The following is a 20,149-nucleotide window of genomic DNA, read 5'->3' as shown; positions in this document are numbered from 1 at the left end:
ATAGTTACGGGATCCACTCATTTGTTGCTTTAACCTGACTCAGGTCCATATCTAAATGTTTTTAGCAGAGCCCAAGGATTCTAATCTTTTAAAAGACTGACAATTTGGAAAGTCAAAACATCAAATTCTCGTAGCATCAAATTTAACAATCAATATGCTGATTTAATTGGAGCTTGAATGTGCAAAAAGCATTTCTAAAATAAATGCAATAAAAATCATAAAACAATGACTAATACAACGTTAATACAACCAATTTGGGAAGTCTTTCTTCGGCAGAACGCACGAATTTTGTGCTGGCCTTACAACTTCAAGAGTTGCAAAATGAAAAGAACCCAATTCAATGTTAAGAAGAATTGCTTCCAGTGAGAAGCTTGTTGATCCTCTGTTGTTTCTAAAGCAGCTAATCAAACACAAAACCAATACTTTGAAAGATGAGATATCATTTGGACTTGCACTTCAAATCATGTTATGAGCATCCACGCATTCCACTCTTCAACAGATCTCATCAGCCAAGCACCTACTCAAAGATGCCGAATCTATCATTCCCTAAAAGGCCAAAGTTCTCTTGATAAATTAAAGATTTTCATATTATCTAGTAGATAGCCTCCTAGTTCATGCTTCATCAACTCATTGATCCAGCAGTTGCTATAAATCTGTCAGAAAGAGCGTGTGTGATCTACAAGGTGTAAGCTGAAAATCTACTCAAATGCAAAATGAATTTGGAAAATAAATATATATCTAGGACTCTAGATTGCCTATAAAAAATTATCATGGTGATCGCTATCTGCATTTAGTTCTGATACCCAAATGTAAGAAATTGTATTTCTACTCTTTGCTCTTTGTCTTGTCCAATCTATCCACTCTCTTATTTGATAGTACTACTGAGAGGACTACTAAAAACCCAAAGACAGAGAGAGTCCACAGGCCGACCATCCAATACCTAGGATACACAATCCAAACATCAGGTGTATCGTGCAGGCTATGTTGTAAATCTCGATACAGTCTAATTGTGGCTTTTTTTCTCTCTTGCCATCTTCCATTAGAAATGTTCGTCAGTAACTGAGTTGAATTGTTTTTGCCATCTGATTCAAGGCACTTCCTTCTTTTGTGATGAAGATAAAGGGCTTCATTCAGCTTCTGGGCACACTCAATGATTAGTTTGTCCCTTCTTAGAGTGCCGTCATCAGTAGCGGTAAGCATGGAAGGATCAGGCGGATCTGGAAACTTTGACCAGCAGACATCCACCAAGTCAGTATTCCTCCAATCAGCTTTGTCAAAACTCCAGTTCCCTACCCCAAATTTCAGCCCATAATGAAAGACCCTGGGTTCAACCCCTGGCTCAGGAACATAACCAGGATAGATTAATATGTCTGGGTTTATTTTGTGCCTCAGATTTAACTGCATGAAGAAGAAGGTCCAAAGTCAATAAGAGCTAAACAAGGAACAATTAGTAGCTTTTTCTCATTGTGCATGTGGTTCATATTGGCTTACTTTTGGATTCTATGATGGATTCATACAATTGGTCTCAGGGAAAATGTCTGAAATCCACACACAGAGAGTAAACACGTTCTCCCTCTTCAAAACATATTAGTAAATCAGTTTTTATGTGTTGAAGGGGAATCACCATTGCTATGTTTTCGGTGCATCATGGAAAAACAAAACATATACAGTTGGATCAGCACTTTATTCATTAAAAGGTGGAAGATCAAGAACTTGTGCCTCAGTTTTGTTAGTGGAGAACAATAAATTGCCAACATATTCACCAAGTCCCTTACATTACTAGCGATGGGGGTGTTGTTAGAGAGTGCATCAGAATTCAGAATCCTTTAGAAATGCATCAAGGGTATTTTTGGTATATTTTGGACCGCCAGAGGCATGTTGGTGTTCACCTCTGAACATCTAGAACAAGTTTTCATGCTTTTCTGGCTCTTTTCTGAGGTCATATCAATGTAAATGTTGTGTTGTTTTTGTGTTTTATTGTATCTTCAAGTGTTTGTACATGATGTGCCTTTATAAGGCATTTTGGTCATTATATCAAAGAACCCTAAAGTATATATATATATATATATATAGTTATAATGAGAGAGGGCCGAGTTCTCCCTCTTCTTTTTCTCTCTCATGCTCACACACTGATTTTTATAAACACAGCATATGTCAAAATAAATTTAGATCCATGCACAAATATGAATATATGAATTTGGAAGCAACAGGATAAGCAGGTCTTACAAAGAAAAAAGTAGGTCAAGCAGAATATAGTTTACAACTTTAAATTCCAAAGATCAATGACTAAACTTGCATTGCTTGCACATTTTATCTTGCATAAGCACAAAAGCAAACAGATGCATACATGAACTTATTTGTTAATGAACATGTGTACTTTTTTTGGTCTTTTTCTTCTTCTTTTGTGTGTGTGTGTGTGTTTCAGCAAGCAGGTATAGTTTAGATGACTGTGTGCCTGTGTTCCAGCAGTATATGTTCGATGATTCTGTGCATGCACAAGCATCTGGTTTTCGTACTGCAACATACCTCAGCCGCACCAAAGGAATAGCCATACATCTCGCTAATCCAACCACTTCCATAAATATCACCAGTAAATTTAGTTGCATAATGTTCCTTGTCAGCTCTTACTTCCTCTGTTTTATGGAGCCAAAATAATGCAAACTTTCGTAGATCATCTATGTGCATAATGATTACTCCACCTACCTTGTCACATGCTTCAGGGCGACGCGTATGAATTCTTGCAAGCTCATTGTCGCAACCAATAAGATACCTATCACAGAACAAACTAATCAGGCATTTAAAAATGGAAATTTCAAAATACCGACTGTCTGGCACTGATAAGCAGACATGGTTGTTTTTTCCCCTCACCCATATGGAGTGGATACAGGATGCCCTCTCTCTGCATTGAACTCCCATGGTGTAATAGGACCTCTTAGTATCATATCTGCGTCTAGAATAACAATGTACTCAGCATCTATTTCTGCATGATTTAACCAATGAAGAACTGCTGCCGGCTTATTGATTGCTGGATACCTGAAAAAGTTCACCAAGAGCTTGGATCAATATGCTACATGTTCAACAATATTGTAATGCACAACGACTTTTATGATCCACTTGTCAGCTTTCACATAATACTCAAATCATCAAGAAGACCAGGATGAGATCAGGAAAAGTAGTTCATAAGACTATAAAATACAGGTCTCATAACATAATGTTTGTCAAGTTCCTATACATAAAATAATGACATGGACATGCCAAGGAAATATATACGTGTCATGTAATCTATTGAATCTTTAACTTGAGCTGGAAAAGGATCTTGGTCAACATAAAATGCTGAATATGCATTCCAGCAATGTCCAATTATTTCTTTTTTTTCTTAAGCATAAGGATATTAGCTGCATTTATCTCTACTGCAACGGAACTGCAAGCATAAAATAGTTTATAGGTGTATTATATTGGTATTACCAGGAACTTTTGTCCTTTTCATTTCCTTCTAGCTTTTAGTCAATGTGCATATGAGGGCATTATGGTCATTTAGCTTATTCATTCTCCTGTAATAGAGAAGTTATTAGCAACAAATTCTGTGTGCTTTGGAAGTATCTTAGGAAAGTTATGATTTGCTATAAAAATTTTGTTTTACTAGTGCAGCCTGGGCTGAATGTGAAGTTTGATAGTTTCTGGAAACATGGATAGATTGACTGTTGGAAAGAACTTGTTCCTCTAGGGTCACATTCGCTCGAGGAATATTGGAATAACATGGTTTTCAGTATTTTGAGTTGTATAATTGATTTTCTATGGTCTTTAGAGGTTTTGCGGCTAATAGCAGCTTGTTATCAATGGCAAGTAGTAGTCAGTTCACTGATGTAAAACCCACGTTAAAAAAAATAATTATTATTATTATTATTATCGGACCCGAGCCGGGTCGGGTCAGGACCCGACCCGGGCCCGTTATCGACAGGGTTTTAAAACCCGACACAGAGGGAGGATTTGTTTAAAAACAAATCCTCTCCCCTGTGCGCCGCACCTCACTCGTACCGCTCCACCCCCCCCCCCCTCGACAGCAGGTTAAGGGAAACCCTTTTAGGGTTTCCCCGAAGATCGCCCGAGCTCTTTAAGAGTATCCCGGGAGGGGAGGGGAGGCGCACCTCCCTTCTCTTCTCCTCCTCCTCCTCTCCTCCCGACGCTGCTGCCTCTCTCCAATTGCCGCCACCGACGACCTCGCAAAGGAGCTGACAGCGACGACGGCGCCCCCCTTCCAGGTACGCCCTCTATCTCCCCGGCCTTCTGATCCTCTTCCCACTCCCTCTGCATCTATTGGAGGCCCGACAGGTGGCCTACGGGGCCCCTGTCGTCTCCCCCTCTCTCTTGAAGTTGCCGGAGAGTCGGCAGGGGGCCAGTCACCCCTGCGGCACCCTCCTCCTCTTTTTTTTTCTCTCCTGGAGGGCTTGCCGAGAGGCCGACAGACGGCATACCGCCTGTGTCGTGCCCTCCTATTTCCCTCTATGCCTACCTGAAGGGTGGCAGGGGATCAACACCCCCCCTGTCGCACCTTCCCCCTTGTTTCGCCGTTGTTCCGTCAGGCAGGGGCCGGACCCCCTGCATTTATTCGTTTCGTCAGGCAGGGGCCGAGGCCCTAGCCAGTTTCTGTTTTGTCTGGCAGGGACTGAAGCCCCTGCCATTCATTGTTTTGCAGGGGCCGAGGCCCCTGTCGTCCAGTATTGTCAGGCAGGGACCCAAGTCCCTGCCATTTGTTGTTTTCGTGAGGCAGGGGCCGAGGCCCCCGCCATTGGCTGTTTTGTCAGGCAGGGGCTAAGGCCCTTGCCATTTATTTATTTCGTTGGGCAGGGGCCGAGACCCCTGCCGTTTGATGTTTTGGCAGGCAGGGGCCGAGACCCCTGTCGTTCGTTGTTTTGGCCGGCAGGGGCCTCGGCCCTTGCCATTTACTGCTTTGTCAGGCGGGGGCTGAGGCCCCTGCCATCCGCTGTCCTGTCAGACAGGGGCCGAGGCTCCTGTCATTCGTTGTTAGGTCAGATAGGGGCCGATACCCCTGCCACTCATTTGTTTCCGCCGACAGGGCAGGTCTTACCACTGTCATTCTGTTCTTTTTGTCAACTACGTCATTATAACTTACACTCTTGCAGATTTACGCAATAGGCCCCGTTCGTGCTCCGCGGCCCGACCCTCGTATTATCCTCACGCATAGGCGTACGCAGCTACACAACATTCTGAGGTAGGGTAAAGTCGCACAAAGGGCAATAAATGAACCTATTTAAGTTGAAATAATTAAGATGCCCATGCTAGACATGTTTAGAGTTATATTGCTTCTGCATTGCGCATTATCTTGTTTGTATGCTCATGGGTCGAGGTACAATTTCATTCTTCGATCATTATTTTGCATAGTTGCTTATGAGTTTGAGGTGTGGTTTAGTACTTCGTGCAATACCTATGCTCTTGTTTGCTTGCATATATTTTTGCCTGCACGTTTCCTTTGAGTGAGGTACGACTTCGTGTCTCATGTATTACTTATGACCTTATGTGTTTGCCCATCTAAATGGCCAAGGTATGATTTTGGTACTTCGTGTATTACTTATGTGCTTTTCCCTCGATGCGCGGCATCGCAAGTCGAGAGTTGCTTGTTGTCATGTTATAACCTGCATATGCTCAGATTCATGGTAAATATGTACTTACATAAATGTAGTCTTATGCCTATCCTGATATCACTTGTTTTCAAAACACTAGAAGTTGTGCTTGTGCATTGCAGTTCTTTAAAAGCGAGTTCCTTCTGCCAACCCAGTGCTCTTCAAATTGCACAGCTTTTGCAAAGTTAAGTTTTAAGTCTCGCAGGATTACGAAGTCACATTTGGGCCCTCTCAAGTCCACACACTTGGGAGAAATGTTTTATAACCTTGATTCAAGTTGCGGCTCAATTTAAATAACCCCGATTGGGGGTAGGAGCCTGTGATCGAGTGAGGTTCTGTTGAAGGACCCATTCTTCATTTATTAAACTTAGTGTCGCGTGTCGTGCGAATCATGTCGATATTAATATAAATTTTAGATGCAAGATTGATAGTGATGTGCCTTGTGTGAATTGTGGCTTTTAAGGATGAATCGTGCCAAATGAACACTCCTATATTCGTCTGATCGTTATGAAGTTGTGTGTTCCTTTTGAGAAGCCTACGCACCCTCTTTTTTTGTGTAGCGTACTTTTAGTCATGCACGACGTGTTAAGTACTTTGTTGATCGGACGAGAGATCCGAGACGACCTCGTATCATGAAATATGCAAAATATTGTTGAAATGAATTCAAGACTTATCTTGCCAAATTGTGTTGTGTTACTTCTTTTGTAGATAATATCTGTTGGGGTTTCTTTGGTGAAATCATATTCCTTTCATCGTAGTCGTACTTTTGACAAGTACGTCCGTACTTTTTGACAAGTACGTCTTCTTACGTTGCGATGATTGGATGAGTAGGTTGTGGCAACCTTGATGAGTGCAAATAACAAAATGCTGAGATCACCTAAATAAGTGATGATTTCCGCCTTCACCGGCAAGATACTCGAGTTTGGTCGAAAGACCAGAGTATGTAGAATGAGTCTTCAGTTAACTACCCCTGATGTACTTATTCGAACCGCTAACTCCTGTCAGGAGAGAGGACGAAAAGGTACAAAAACTTCGATGGACAAGTCATTAATGGCAGTTACGAGCAAAAGACTCGGCTTCCCCAGTCATCGGAGTTAGGGGAAGGAGACTACCATAATTATCCTAGGTGGTAGCTCTCCATGTTCGGGATGCATCCATTGTTTATGCTGCTTTGGGGATTTCTCTCTTGGTCACTGACCGTCCCCTTAGGTGCGGACTCAGTCAGCTATCCAGGTTATCTTAAAATACATAGCATAATAAACCCTCGGATAAGTCTAGGCTGTTTCTAGAGTCGTGCCTTGTGCGTACCCACTTGGCCAATTAATATCGAAACATAATTTAAATCTGATCACACACTTTGTTGAGTTATGCACGTATGAAAGCTATAGCATGCAACAGGTTTCAATACTTAGGGAATTGTGTGTGTGGTTGATGTAGCATCGTATTTTGCTTGTTTATGCAGTGCTTTGCTTATAATAATTAGCCTACTTGTGCCAGTGAAATGCTTGTATTAGTTTTAGCATTTTTCTCATGATAGTTGCTCCATGAATCTGTTGAAATTAAATTGCTATATGATTGTCTGTCTACTTGACATATTAAATTATTTTGCTTAACTATGTTCTATATCGTCCTGTATGTGCACCTACCAGTTTTTAGTGAAACTGACCCATTTTATAGGCAGATGATGTATAGGTGATACACTCTACGATGGCACGATGGCGTGATGAGATCAAGATTGAGCTCTTTCCCTGACGTTTCGCTCCTGAGGACATGTTGGTAAATTTGGTATAAAGTGTATTTCAAAATTTCTCTTTTTATTAAACCTTGAGTTACTAAAACTGTTTTAGTAAACTTCTTGGTTTCAACAAACAAATTCTTCATCATTGAAATTGCATTTTAAAACCATTTGATTACGATAGTTGTGCGGAATTCGGTAAAGGAAAGTTTACGCTGTAATGCGCTCAAGGTCCATCGACTTGTTGTTTTAAAAATATCATTTTTCCGCTGAAGTACTATTTAGACTCTGATAATTGTATGATTTCAAAGCTTTCTAAACTATTCTAAAAGTTACAAATCCTGGATTTTTTGGGGCGTTACAGATGTAGTGAATTTGGGATGAAAAGAGAAGCAACATGGACAACTGTGAGTCACTCCAGTTGTAAAGGTAGTCATCACAAACTACACTTCATGAAGACGGTTATAAAAGATAGTGTCTTGAAAATGCAAGAAGCAGCAGAAGGTGTCGTTGTCGTCAACCGAAGCTAAGTATCGTGCCAATGCCACCACAACATCTGAAATTGTGTAGTTGAGAAGATTATTGAAAGACATGAGGGTGCATATGCAATCGCCCTCACGGTTATGCTGTGACAATAAAAGTATCATCTACATATCCGGTAATCACACGTTTCATGAGTGCACCAAACATATTGAAATAGATTGCCACTATGAACGTGAAGAGTACCTGAAGAAGTCCATTCTGCCTTATGTAGCATCAAAATTTTATTTGGCCGACTTCTTTACGAAAGCGATTCTTTCTCCCCAATTTCATTTTTTGCTTGACAAACTTTCGGTGATTGCACCATAAGTCAGAGGAGGAGTGTTAAAGTATATATATATAATACTTATTGTTTTGCATATATATATATATATATATATATATATATATATATATATTCTTGATGTAATAAGTAAAACCCATTAGGGTTGTTTTAGTCATTTCACCTTATGTAATTAGTTGTGTTCATTAGGGGCACTTTAAGTTTTTATTATTTTTGTAATTTATTCTTTTTATCAAGGGTATTATAATCCTTATAATGCTCTTGAAATAGAGTTGTTGGGAGTGCTCCCAACAACTATATTTCTAGTTGTTGGGAGCACTTCCCAATGGCGCTTCTTTGCTTCCTTTTGTGTATAAATAGGGGATGTAACCCCTCTTGTATGTTGAGCTTGCTCTTAAGCATTGTCTTAATAAAATCCTTATATTTTTTATTTTGTTACTCATGCCCATAAGTGGCATTTTTGTGATTGTATCTTGACCCATAAGTAGTTTCCATTTGTGTATTTGTTCTTGCCCATAAGAGGCACTTGTTTGTGTTGACCACATTTCATTATAACAAGTGTTATTTTTTGTAGAGCCACATATCCTTCATTAGCTCAGGAATTAGCAGAAGAGACTAAAATTCTCATGAAACTTGATAACCAAAGATACTAGTGGCTATAAAGAACATACATAGACGTAGTGGCCCTCACCTACCATGGATTGGCTCTATTAATGCTGATATGAATGTTATAAGCAATTTCAACAAAGAACTAAGGTTCATGATCTATACTTGTCCGAAGTCGTAGAAAAAAAGATTTTGAACCTCAACTACCACCACTCCAATATATAGTTTAATGATAAATGAGAAACCCGCAGAACAATCATGAATCGTGCTCATCAATCATGTGTGTTTCTTCATATCTTAAGTCTTTCACGCATAGTCAATTAGCTTCTTGTGCAGTCTAATATTTCAACCTCATGCTCCCCTCCCGCTCTTACTGCATTGCACCTTCATTTCGGTTTCTCAATATATTCAAGAGCCTTATGCCATACCATGGCTAATAAATCTATTTTAATCAACTGTAGATCTATGTCGTGGTACAATTCATACTCCCAGTATCAAAAGTTGGGTCAGCCACTTTGTTCTCAATCTTTATAGTGAACCAAATATCTTTTAAGTTTGTCATGTTCTTACGATTTGAATTTGATTTTCCCTTTTTTTCCTTAATTAAAAGGAGTTCAAAGCCTATGACATTTTGGATATATAGTCGACTACCTCCTCAAGCACATCATTTTTTGAAACAAATACAAGAGACGGATCATTCCTTTGGCTCACATCCTATCACCTATTCTACCCAATGTTGTATCGCATGATATGTATCGTTACTATTAGCATTTTCGATACGATACACACTCGTATCACAATACGAGTGTGTATTGTACTTGTATCGGATGTATCGTACGATACACCTTCTGGCGCAATTTAAAAAAGGCTCAATCGTATTTTTTACTTTTTCAATTTTAAAGACCTCTTGAGGGTCGACTTCCTCATTTGTGTAGAGGCAATTAGAGGGGAACCCACACACCCTAGGATCCGTGAGAGCGATTTGAGGGTCAATCCTTATGCAAGGGAGAGGTTTTTGTGGTTTGCACAAGAGCAGAGTTACCTGAAGTGCCCATAGACTTGGGGGAGCGCACTTCCCCTCTAGGGGGAGCGCCCTTTTTAAATGGGAAGCGAGCTTCCCATTAATGGGCAGATCACTTCTCTTTTTAGGGGAACATATTTTCTTAAAAAAATGGATTGAATAGTATTATCCCTTAAAAAAAATTTACCAAACAAAATGAAAGAAACATTGTTTTTTAAAAGGGCAAAATAGTCATTTTGAAAGTAAAATCGATTAAAAGATGAAAAGTCGAGCGAGTAGGGTTTTCATTCCCAAATCTGAACTAGGATATTTGATAATAAAGATGATTGATGTTGTTGTTTTGTATCTTTTGTTACAAAACTTGCGTGTAACAGGATCTATATTTAGTTGTTTGTGACATGACATGAGACATCTATGTTTAGTTGAATCGTGAATGTTTAATGACATATCTATGTTTAATTACATCGATCTTGTATTCTTGGATTTTTTTAGATTTTTAGGAAAAAATAGTGAAAATGCATTTTTTTACGATACATATCTTATTTTGATCCTGATGCAGCGAAGGGACCTAGTATTCTCGCTAATGGATGCTGGTGTAGACACTAGTTGATGCAGCATGGACATCGAAGTTTTCGATCACTGTGATGCAACGTGAATATCGGATTCTGTGATGCACTTGAGGTGTAGCAAGTAGGGGCACAACTTTCACGATCGTGCGATGTGCCAAAATGAGTAAAGAGATCACCATAAACTAACGGTGCTGGACTGCAAATTTTATTCAATAAGCTTTGAAACAAGCAATGAGAAATAAAACCACAGGCAACAAAGGAAACAATAAAAAAACAAAGATGTTGCAAACTGAAGTGACAGAGAAATAAAGAAGTGAAAAGAAAAGCTGCTGAATGAGACAAAAGGAATAAATGTCATCAAGTAAAATGTGCAGAAAGACAAAATAATGGAGAAAGGGGAAAACCGACTGGGAAAGAAAAGACTCAGCAAAAACCCAAAAAAGAACAAAAAGGAAAAACCCCACTGACGGCTGCTGCCATTCTGAATATCCTTCTCCTCCTCGCACGCAACCCTAGAGGGGTTTTTAAATACTGCTACTGGACCCGGGTATCGGGTCCAGTATTGAACCCGGGTCTTGACCCGAATCATTTTCATGCTGTTGATGGATCGGGGTGCTGTCAATATGTAGACCGGATCCGATCCTGCTCTGCATCATTCTCCCCCGGTTGAGAAATAGTCGGCTCCGACGACTGATCTCCTCCACAGTGAGCATATAGATCAGACACATCGAAGATAGGTGCTTCCATTTAAAATTGTGATCTGCTCCTGACTCTGCAAACTTACCAATGACCACATCTCCAGCTTGCAAGTTGGCATCAATAAATGAGAATCCATCATCATCAAGTCCGGCCACCTTACCATACCCACAAAACGTTTTTCCAAAATCTACCGCCCCTTTTATTTTGCAACACTTCCCTGTCTCCTTCACAACGTCAACTTCAGATTTATAACTGTTGATATGCTCAACCCTGAACATGTCACGCTGTAATGAAGCTTGATTCAATACCAAAGAGATTTCTTGAATGCCGCCAAGATGAACATTAACATCCACAATTCCATCCAGACGCGTACACCCGGGTCGGACAGAGATACCCAAGCCCCCAGCAAGGCTCCATGGATCGCCAGGGCCCTGCAAGTCCGACCCACTCTGCGGCACAACCCCCATGGCGCGAGGCCACAATCCCAAACCTACAGTAGGACCCAGCGTGACGCTGGGTTCCTGCACACCGGGTCTGGTCTGCATTGCAGTCGCAGTGACCTGCTGCCACGGTTGGGGCACACCCGAGCGACAGGGTGTACCACTTTGATGGTTCGGTTGGAGGGTTCCCAGATCTGGGCGAGCCACAGTCCCCGCAGGTTCGAGATGGAGGGGGTTTACCGAATGGGGAACACTGCTGCGACCCGCATCCCTGTGCAGGGTTTCCACATCACCTTCTCGCCGCGCCGTGTGCTGGAGCGTCTTCGGGGCTGGATCGAAGGCGGTAGTATCAACGGGGTGGATCGTGCGCGTGCCTAACTGATTCAATGGCACTGTGTGCGCATCCACCTTGGATTCAAATGCACCCAACCGTGCTTCGACCCCATCCATGCGTTTCGACAGACCGGCTACCTCCTTCTCTAGGCGTAGAATCTCTTCTTGCATCTCCGTCACCATGTCGAGCATCCGCTTCATGATCTTCTCTCATGCCTTTCCGTTTGTAGGACCGTTCCTCGCCCCTTGAGTCATGCCGTTGACGAAGGAGGAGGGGCTGGGCTCTGATACCACTTTGATGCAGCGAAGGGACCTAGTATTCTCACTAATGGATGCTGGCGTAGACACTAGTTGATGCAGCATGGACATCGAAGTTTTCGATCACTGTGATGCAACGTGAATATCGGATTCTGTGATGCACTTGAGGTGTAGCAAGTAGGGGCACAACTTTCACGATCGTGCGATGTGCCAAAATGAGTAAAGAGATCACCATAAACTAACGGTGCTGGACTGCAGATTTTATTCAATAAGCTTTGAAACAAGCAATGGGAAATAAAACCACAGGCAACAAAGGAAACAATAAAAAAACAAAGATGTTGCAAACTGAAGTGACAGAGAAATAAAGAAGTGAAAAGAAAAGCTGCTGAATGAGACAAAAGGAATAAATGTCATCAGGTAAAATGTGCAGAAAGACAAAATAATGGAGAAAGGGGAAAACCGACTGGGAAAGAAAAGACTCAGCAAAAACCCAAAAAAGAACAAAAAGGAAAAACCCCACTGACGGCTGCTGCCATTCTGAATATCCTTCTCCTCCTCGCACGCAACCCTAGAGGGGTTTTTAAAGACTGCTACTGGACCCGGGTATCGGGTCCAGTATTGAACCCGAGTCTTGACCCGAATCATTTTCATGCTGTTGATGGATCGGGGTGCTGTCAATATGTAGACCGGATCCGATCCTGCTCTGCATCAGATCCCAACTGATACGAGTTACGATACACTTTTTACCATAGTTTAAAAACTCGCCGGATTAACCCGGTGACTCGATTGACTCGGCCCGGATCGCCTTGTCACTGGGTCAAAAAACAGGTGTGACCCGGCTTTAACAAAACTCGGTTGAGTCATGGGCATCACTCCTTACCGACGAATCTGGAGCGATGTGTCAACTAGCAACCGTATTTGGAAATGGGTGAGTCATGCATATATATACATATATAATATATTTTATATATAATTACATATATTATATGAAATATAATATAAATATTATGTATATTATATAAAAATATACATGTATTAATAAAATTATACATTAAATCAGTGTTATCAAAAACACGCCTTGAGGCGCAAAAGGCACACCTCCCCTTGAGGAGAAGAAGAAGAACTTTTTATATGTTAATCTCATATATTTTAACTTTTATATGTTAATCTCATATTATGCAATCAGTTACAGATTCCAGTTATGTAATCAGTTTCTTAGTTACTTTTATTAATCAATTTCTTAGTTACTTTTATATGTTATATTTATTTAGTTTCTTTATTTATTTACTTTTTATTAGTTTCTTTAGTTATATTTTAACTTTTATCGGTTAATCTCATATTTTTTAGTACTTATTCAAGATTTTTTATTGCTTATTGGGTGTTGCTTTATAGGACATTATATTTTTCAATTATATAATTAGTTTTTTGTAATCAGTTTCTTAGTTACTTTTATATGTTAATCTCACATTTTTTAGTACTTATATGAGATTTTTTATTTCTTATTGGTTGTTACTTCATCAATAAAGTATTTTTTATTTATTTGTATTTTTAGATATTTTTTTATGATTTTTTTAAAGTTTTCAAAAAAAAATGAGGCTTATGCTTTACGACTAGAGGCTTACGCCTCGCCTTAGTTTTTGGTGGAGCGCCTCACTAAGCCTCAATGCTTTTCACAACATTGCATTAAATATATTATAAAAATTATCATATAATGTATATTATATATAATATATTGGTAAAATACTATAAAATATAGATAATATATACATATATTTATATATTTTATATAAAATATAAAGTTAACATGACCTGGCCGAGTCACGAGTCACTCAAGGACGAGCCGAGTGACGAGTCACCGGGTTTTAAAACACTGCTTTTTACAACTTTGATTCTACCAATAGAAAACAAGCACCCTAGGAATCACATATATCTCAGAAACAATGTAGCTCTCAACCTATGTCTCATGGATACGGCTGCGGATATGGAGATAGAACCATTTTTAAGAAGTTTTCAATATGGCTACTATATAAAGGGACACATACAAGGGCCAAAATGGAGAATCTGTGTTACATAGCTCTCGACCTTCTATTCCTTCTACTCATTCTATATATGGAACTTTTTCTGTTGAGCATTACACATTTCTTGCTTAATGAATCCTTATATTGATCCAAGATCATAACGAAGCAGCTTTAAAGACTAAAGTGGTAACAACCTATGGCAGAAAAAAATAGATAAGACATAATATGTTGTATGCACAGCTTCTAGCTGAGAAAACAGTGGTACGATGTAGGCGGATCTACAAAATAAAGGAAACATTAATGACATAAGGAAAGGATTGTAGCTAAAGGTTACAATCAATTCAGATTATGCTAAGACATTTGCTCCTATAGCTCAAATAAATACTCTTCAAACCTTCTTTGCAATTATTGCTGTTAGGCATTGGAATTTGCAGCAATTAGATGTACAGAGTGTATTTTTCAAATGGAGGTTATTGATTCAGAGGACAGAATGTGCTTTACATGGTCTCAAGCAAGTCATTTGAGACTAGTTTCAAAAAAATTAGCTTAGTAGTGGAGACTCCTTGGCTTTCAATAGAGCTACCATGCTCCAGTTTTGTTTGTAACTAATTCCTCCAATAACCCTTTAAGCAGAAAATGACAAACTAAAGCAGAATTTATGCGGTCCCAAATGTCTCTTAGATAAACAAAAAATGATTTCATCAAAAATGCATATAGCTATTTATAATGTAGGAAAAAAATTATTCTTCTTCCTTCATATAGACCAGTAGTGGAAGCAAGCAACTCCAAAAATGTCTTTAGATAAGTAGTGGAAGCAAGCAATTCCTAAAATGACTTGCCTTATCCAAGCACTATTCTAGCTTTTCTCACACTTTCTCATTTGATTGGAGTACAAAGCAGTCATGTTTAGCCACTGAACGACTTTTCCTTCTTTACATGCAATTGTAGCTAACGTAATATATGCTTTATCATTGCACAATCAAGAAGACTAGAGAAACTTTCCTTTTTAAGGGGAAATTTTTCATTCCCTAATTGGACTTCCACTCAAAATTGCCGAAAAAGATAAAGTTTCACAAAACACATCTTTGTGGCCCTTTTGTTGGAGACAATTATGAATAAAATATGGAGCAAATTCTTGGAAAACAAGGAAAAAATTAAGCTAGACACTCGCAGCAGAAACTAGCATATCCAACATCAACAAAATAAGGGCAAGAAGATCACCTAGTTTTACTTGTGAATTTTAAGGAAATAGAAATCTCAATTCTTATTGATGCTAAAGCATATCATAATTTCCATAAATGGGAAACACTCCCAAAAAGAAAATAAAAACTCCAGACAATTCATATCAAGGGTAAGTTTGGTTTGCTGGGTCACATGTGATTCCAAATCAATTTTGATTTGGAGTCACATGTGATTCCAAATCAATTTTGATTTGGAGTCACATGAATCAGAATCACAGGAGACACCTTGTGGTTCTGACTCTCATTTAAATGAGAAAGCAACTCTGATTTGTAAAGGCAAATGATAGTTCATTTCTCACCACTCATTTTCTGATGTTTGTCTAGCCAATGCCAATGAGATTCATTCGCTCATTTGCATAAGAGTCCAAATCTCATGAGACTTGACCAAACATGCTCCAAAATCCAATTACATTTTCGAAGAAGGCTATCAACAAATAGAAACTGAAACAATATCTTAAAGCAAAAGAAATTTCTCATCTTTGAGCACAAGCCTGTGGAGACATTACAGGATGTGCATGATATATGTTGCCTAACCAGAATCTTTAAAGGATTCATAGTATAGTTGCCAGAGGAAAAAACAATAAAAAAGGAAAAGGCATTATACAGGCCATTCATGAAAAGGAATGAAGCCATATACCTCAAGAACAACACTGATTGAATGAAAGAATTGTGCATGAGCAATCAAAAAATGGTCAATGCATAAAAAGATGGAACATAGTTATAGGATAAAAGCTAGTGACCATCTTACCAGTCTCCTGTTAATGGATGTCGACTCATTGAAGGAACATAATGAGTAGGAGCCAGATCATGCCCTTTGTAATTTGTTAAATCCTCATTTGCACAGCTCAAAAGGCGTGTAATATTGCCAGGCTGACCACTAAGATGGAAGCTATGCATGAGTCCAATGGTTTGCCAATCAAAATATGGTGTACATTCAGTTGAGAAAACAGTATGGATTTTTGGCTTTACTCCTCTTAGCCTTTCAGTGGACTGTGTCCGTACTGCTTCCAATCTTTTACGCATTTCAGGAGTTAATGACTTTGGTTTGGTAAGTTCAGAAAATTTTTCGCTTTTTAAGAAACTTAAATATTTTGACCATGTGGGTTTAGGGCAGCCGATTGCTGCATGATGTATCAGTAAGCCTTCGTTCAGGGTATTTATACATTCTATGCTTAGGAACAGGCCTGGTCTTTTGTCAGGATCAGCTTCCATCTGTTGAACCTATGCAAAATCAGAAATAAACACTTCAAACAGGGAAAGATAGTTAAAATTTTATCAATATGATGAAAGAAAGTCAGTTTGATTCATTTCACCTAACATAATGTACTTTGACCCATAGTAAGAAAAAAAATTATAAACTTCTACAACACCAAATCTCCCCTACACACCATTGCTAGCAAAACTAAGTGGATTTGATAAACCAACACAAAGGAGATAAATTGTGTAAGCATCATTCACATGGAGAAATGGAAGTAAAACTTCTTCAGAGCTTACTTCTCTTGGATATGGAGGGGGAGTGAAAAGCTGATCACACTTATAGACAATATCATCTTCATGGTGTTGTAATTTATTGAAAGACCAATTTCCTACTGAAAATGCCAAACCATAGTGAAGAACAAGAGGCTCAACATCCTTTCGAGGCACATATCCGGGGTAAATCATCAGTTCATCACTTATCTTGTGGTGTAATCCCACCTGCTCATAAGAGAAATGAAAAAATATATATTGCAGAACAGTTGAAGACAGTGCATTTTAAACTTTCTACATCTAGGCAGGATACATGATATCAGTGAATTTAAGAAGCTAGTACATGCTAACTATTAGTTACTGGAAGAGGTTCCATTCACACCTCTGCAGCACCAAAAGAATATCCATACATCTCGCTTATCCAACCACTATTGTAAATGTCACCAGTAATGTTAGCTGCCCAGTGCTCCCGATCTTGCCGTACTTCTTCTGTCTTTGAAAGCCACAGTGGTGCGAAGGACCTCAAATCATCAATATGCATTACAACAAGGCCACCAACTTTGTCACAATATTCTGGATGTGCCGTATGCAGTTTTGCAAGAATATTATCACAGCCAATCAAGTATCTGCAACAGCCATAAGTGATGGACGATCACTCATGAGATTCTACCGTATAATAGGAGTATAAAATAGCAATAGAAGTTGGATGATAGCACAAGTAACTAAAAATGATCTAAACAGAAAACAATTGATCACACCAAGTGCTAGTGTAATATAAGCTTAAACTCATTTTCAATATTCTCAAAGTGTCAGAATATGATCACATGACATAGACACGTTCAACCTTCCTCCAGGTAAAAGGATTTGGAGAAATAAATAAATAACCAAGACCCTTTAGCTTTCTCCTTTGATAAGAATTTGTATTGGTAAGCTATCAACATGAAACATTTGGAATTCATTTCTCATCAGAAAACAAAGAGAAGAAAAGGAAATCTTCCGGTTTACAAAGAGCATTGAAGTATGAAGCTCTTCTGCCTACCCATAATATGCCGCAACCGGCTTTCCCCTTTCTGCACCAAGATCCCATGGTAAAATAGGGCCTCTGATGATCATATCAGCATCCATAATAACAACCCAGTCAACATTCTTCGCATCTTCACTATGATTAAGCCAATAGACAACTCCAGCAGGTTTATTGATTGCAGGGTACCTAAAAAAATGTCACCAAGGAGAAAATTCCATTACTTTCTAGATACTGTAATACCCATTAGATTATAAAAAAAAAACTAATACTATTTACCGTAGCACTCTGTCCTTCCTAACGTCAATGATCATACTAACACACAATCAGATAGTCGCCACTTGAGCATGATGCATGTTGAACATGAATGCTCAAATGGGTATGCATCAAAAAAGCAATATGACTTGTTTTCAGAAGAAATTTAGAAAATCAGAATTTCTCAAATAGAAGCGAGCCTTCCCTTTCTCCCTTCTCGACCAGACGAAGGAGTGCGGAAGGTCAGAAGAAGTTACTTGCCTTCCCCAGCTTGAAGTCAAGTGAGGCACTCTTTCTCTTAAAATAGAGGCTATTTTGCCTTGAAACCCATTCTATCCATCTTCTTCTTATGTGTAAAGACTAGCAGGGCGTTCTCTTGAAACATCCCGGTGAACGCAAAATTTCCATAGAGACCCAGATGAATAAATCATTCAAAACTAAATAAAAAAGGAAGCAAACCACAAGTTGGAAATCCATGCACAGAGAAGTTGATCCAAGAAGAACAATTTTCATCAAAATTCATAAACAATAAAACAGCAGAAGTTAGCAATTACAGAAATTTCAAATTTCACTGGTCAGAGAGAGAGAGAGAGATGTAAGCGAAATTTCAACCAGAACAAAACGACCATGCAAATCAAAGGACACCAACATCACTCAAACCAATCCAACCAAGAAAGAAACAGGAAATTGGTGATTTGGGTGTTCGAATTTTGGCCATTTCCAAATTACCAATCTCCCGTCTTGGGGTGCATGCTCATCGACGGCACCCGTAGGGTGGGCGCCAAATCCATCCCCCTGTACCCCTTCATCTCCTCGTCCGTGCAACTGAGCAGCCTGGTGACGGGTCCCGGCTGCCCACTCTTCCTGAAGCTGTGCATGAACCCCACCGTCTGCCAGTCGAAGTAGTTCTGGCACTCCACCGAGAACAGCGTGTGCATCCTCCACGGCCGCCTCCTCGCCCTCTCGCCATCCGATTCCAACGGATCGCATCGACCAACCATCGCCATCGTCAACACCACCATCACCATCAGCAAACCCATCTTCCCCCTCCCCATCTCCACATTCCCCATGGAGAGTTTCACTTAGATGGGTCCTTTCATTTCTCTCCTCTTACATTTCACGTTTGTTGGTTTGTCTGAATTCCAATTGCCACCACATTACAGATGTGTCAGAATTGGAAAACAACAATTAAAGTCAACCCGTTTGAGGTTTGAAACGTTCTCCTCAAAATTATTTTAATTCGAGGATCATGGGGTTGGACGTGAACTATTGAAAACACAATTGCTACACCATTCCTGCTCCTACTACAGTCTGCTGAACCAAAATATTATTATTGTTATCAAATTATTACTATTTATTATTATTATTACCACATTGTTATTAATATTAATGATAATATACTAAGAACTTCGTCACCATCATTAGTATTATTTAGTACTTTTATGGATAGAGGATGATTGAAACACTCCACTGATGTGCATTGGTGATTAATAGGTAAATCACGAGTTTGTTGCTTATAGTACCGTACAGGGGATGCAAACGGATCAGATCCAGAATAGCTAATGCATAGAGAGTCAGATCCGGATCGGATTGGGAACAGGTAAAAATTACAAAACCTCTATCATGGATCCAACCCATTTGCATCCCTAGTACTACATATTCTAGAATATTGGATCCAACCCATTTTAACAACATTGTTCTAGGTTCAAATCCCATGGGTGTTACCTTAAGCAACTCCCTTGGGGCAAGGGGTAAGCCAAAGGAGTTTTATGCTGTCAGGATAGCGACCATAAGCACGGCAGGCAGAGCCAGCGCAGTTAGATCTTAATTTGGTGCCGGGGTTGGTTTCTCCATGTAATATAAAAAACAACAACATTGTTTCATACCATAAGGTCACGCACTATTTTCCAATATCAAGAGCATAAACTAATGTACGATTCACAAATATCAGCGGCACTAATAAAACATTGCATGTTTTTGTTCCAATATTTTCAAAGATCAATAAGTTTTCAGAAAAAAAGGTA

At 39.4% G+C, this 20,149-nt stretch overlaps 1 protein-coding gene across 2 annotated transcripts; it reads right to left on the bottom strand.

Moving 5' to 3' along the window:
• Positions 1-180: 180 nt before the first annotated feature.
• On the bottom strand, positions 181-19,189 carry LOC149839053 (peptidyl serine alpha-galactosyltransferase-like). Of its 2 annotated transcripts, none has more exons than XM_090003984.1 (8): positions 18,855-19,189; positions 17,889-18,059; positions 17,232-17,475; positions 16,877-17,077; positions 16,131-16,603; positions 2,869-3,033; positions 2,527-2,770; positions 181-1,398 (listed from the first exon to the last, which is right to left on the bottom strand). In XM_090003984.1, exons 1-8 carry the CDS (start codon positions 19,178-19,180, stop codon positions 826-828), a joined length of 2,397 nt encoding a protein of 798 aa, XP_089860110.1. In that variant the 5' UTR covers positions 19,181-19,189; the 3' UTR covers positions 181-825. The 2 variants fall into 2 exon arrangements, with proteins under 2 accessions (XP_089860110.1, XP_089860111.1); XM_090003985.1 differs by having other exon boundaries at positions 2,704-2,770; positions 18,855-19,176.
• Between the last annotated feature and the right edge of the window lie 960 nt (positions 19,190-20,149).

This window comes from Nuphar pumila, chromosome 4 (genome assembly GCF_984573655.1).
Source record: "Nuphar pumila chromosome 4, dmNupPumi1.hap1.1, whole genome shotgun sequence".
NCBI classification, from domain to species: domain Eukaryota; kingdom Viridiplantae; phylum Streptophyta; class Magnoliopsida; order Nymphaeales; family Nymphaeaceae; genus Nuphar; species Nuphar pumila.
This window is presented reverse-complemented; position numbering and strand designations above follow the sequence as displayed.

Excerpts from the sequence above, each read along its gene's own strand:
- LOC149839053 (XM_090003984.1), bottom strand. The coding sequence starts at position 19,180 with ATGGGGAGGGGGAAGATGGGTTTGCTGATGGTGATGGTGGTGTTGACG. Across the intron at positions 17,476-17,888 it reads CCGGTTGCGGCATATTATGG|ATACTTGATTGGCTGTGATA; the intron begins GTAGGCAGAAGA and ends TGGCTGTTGCAG. Across the intron at positions 3,034-16,130 it reads CATCCATTAACAGGAGACTG|GTATCCAGCAATCAATAAGC; the intron begins GTAAGATGGTCA and ends GAACTTTTTCAG.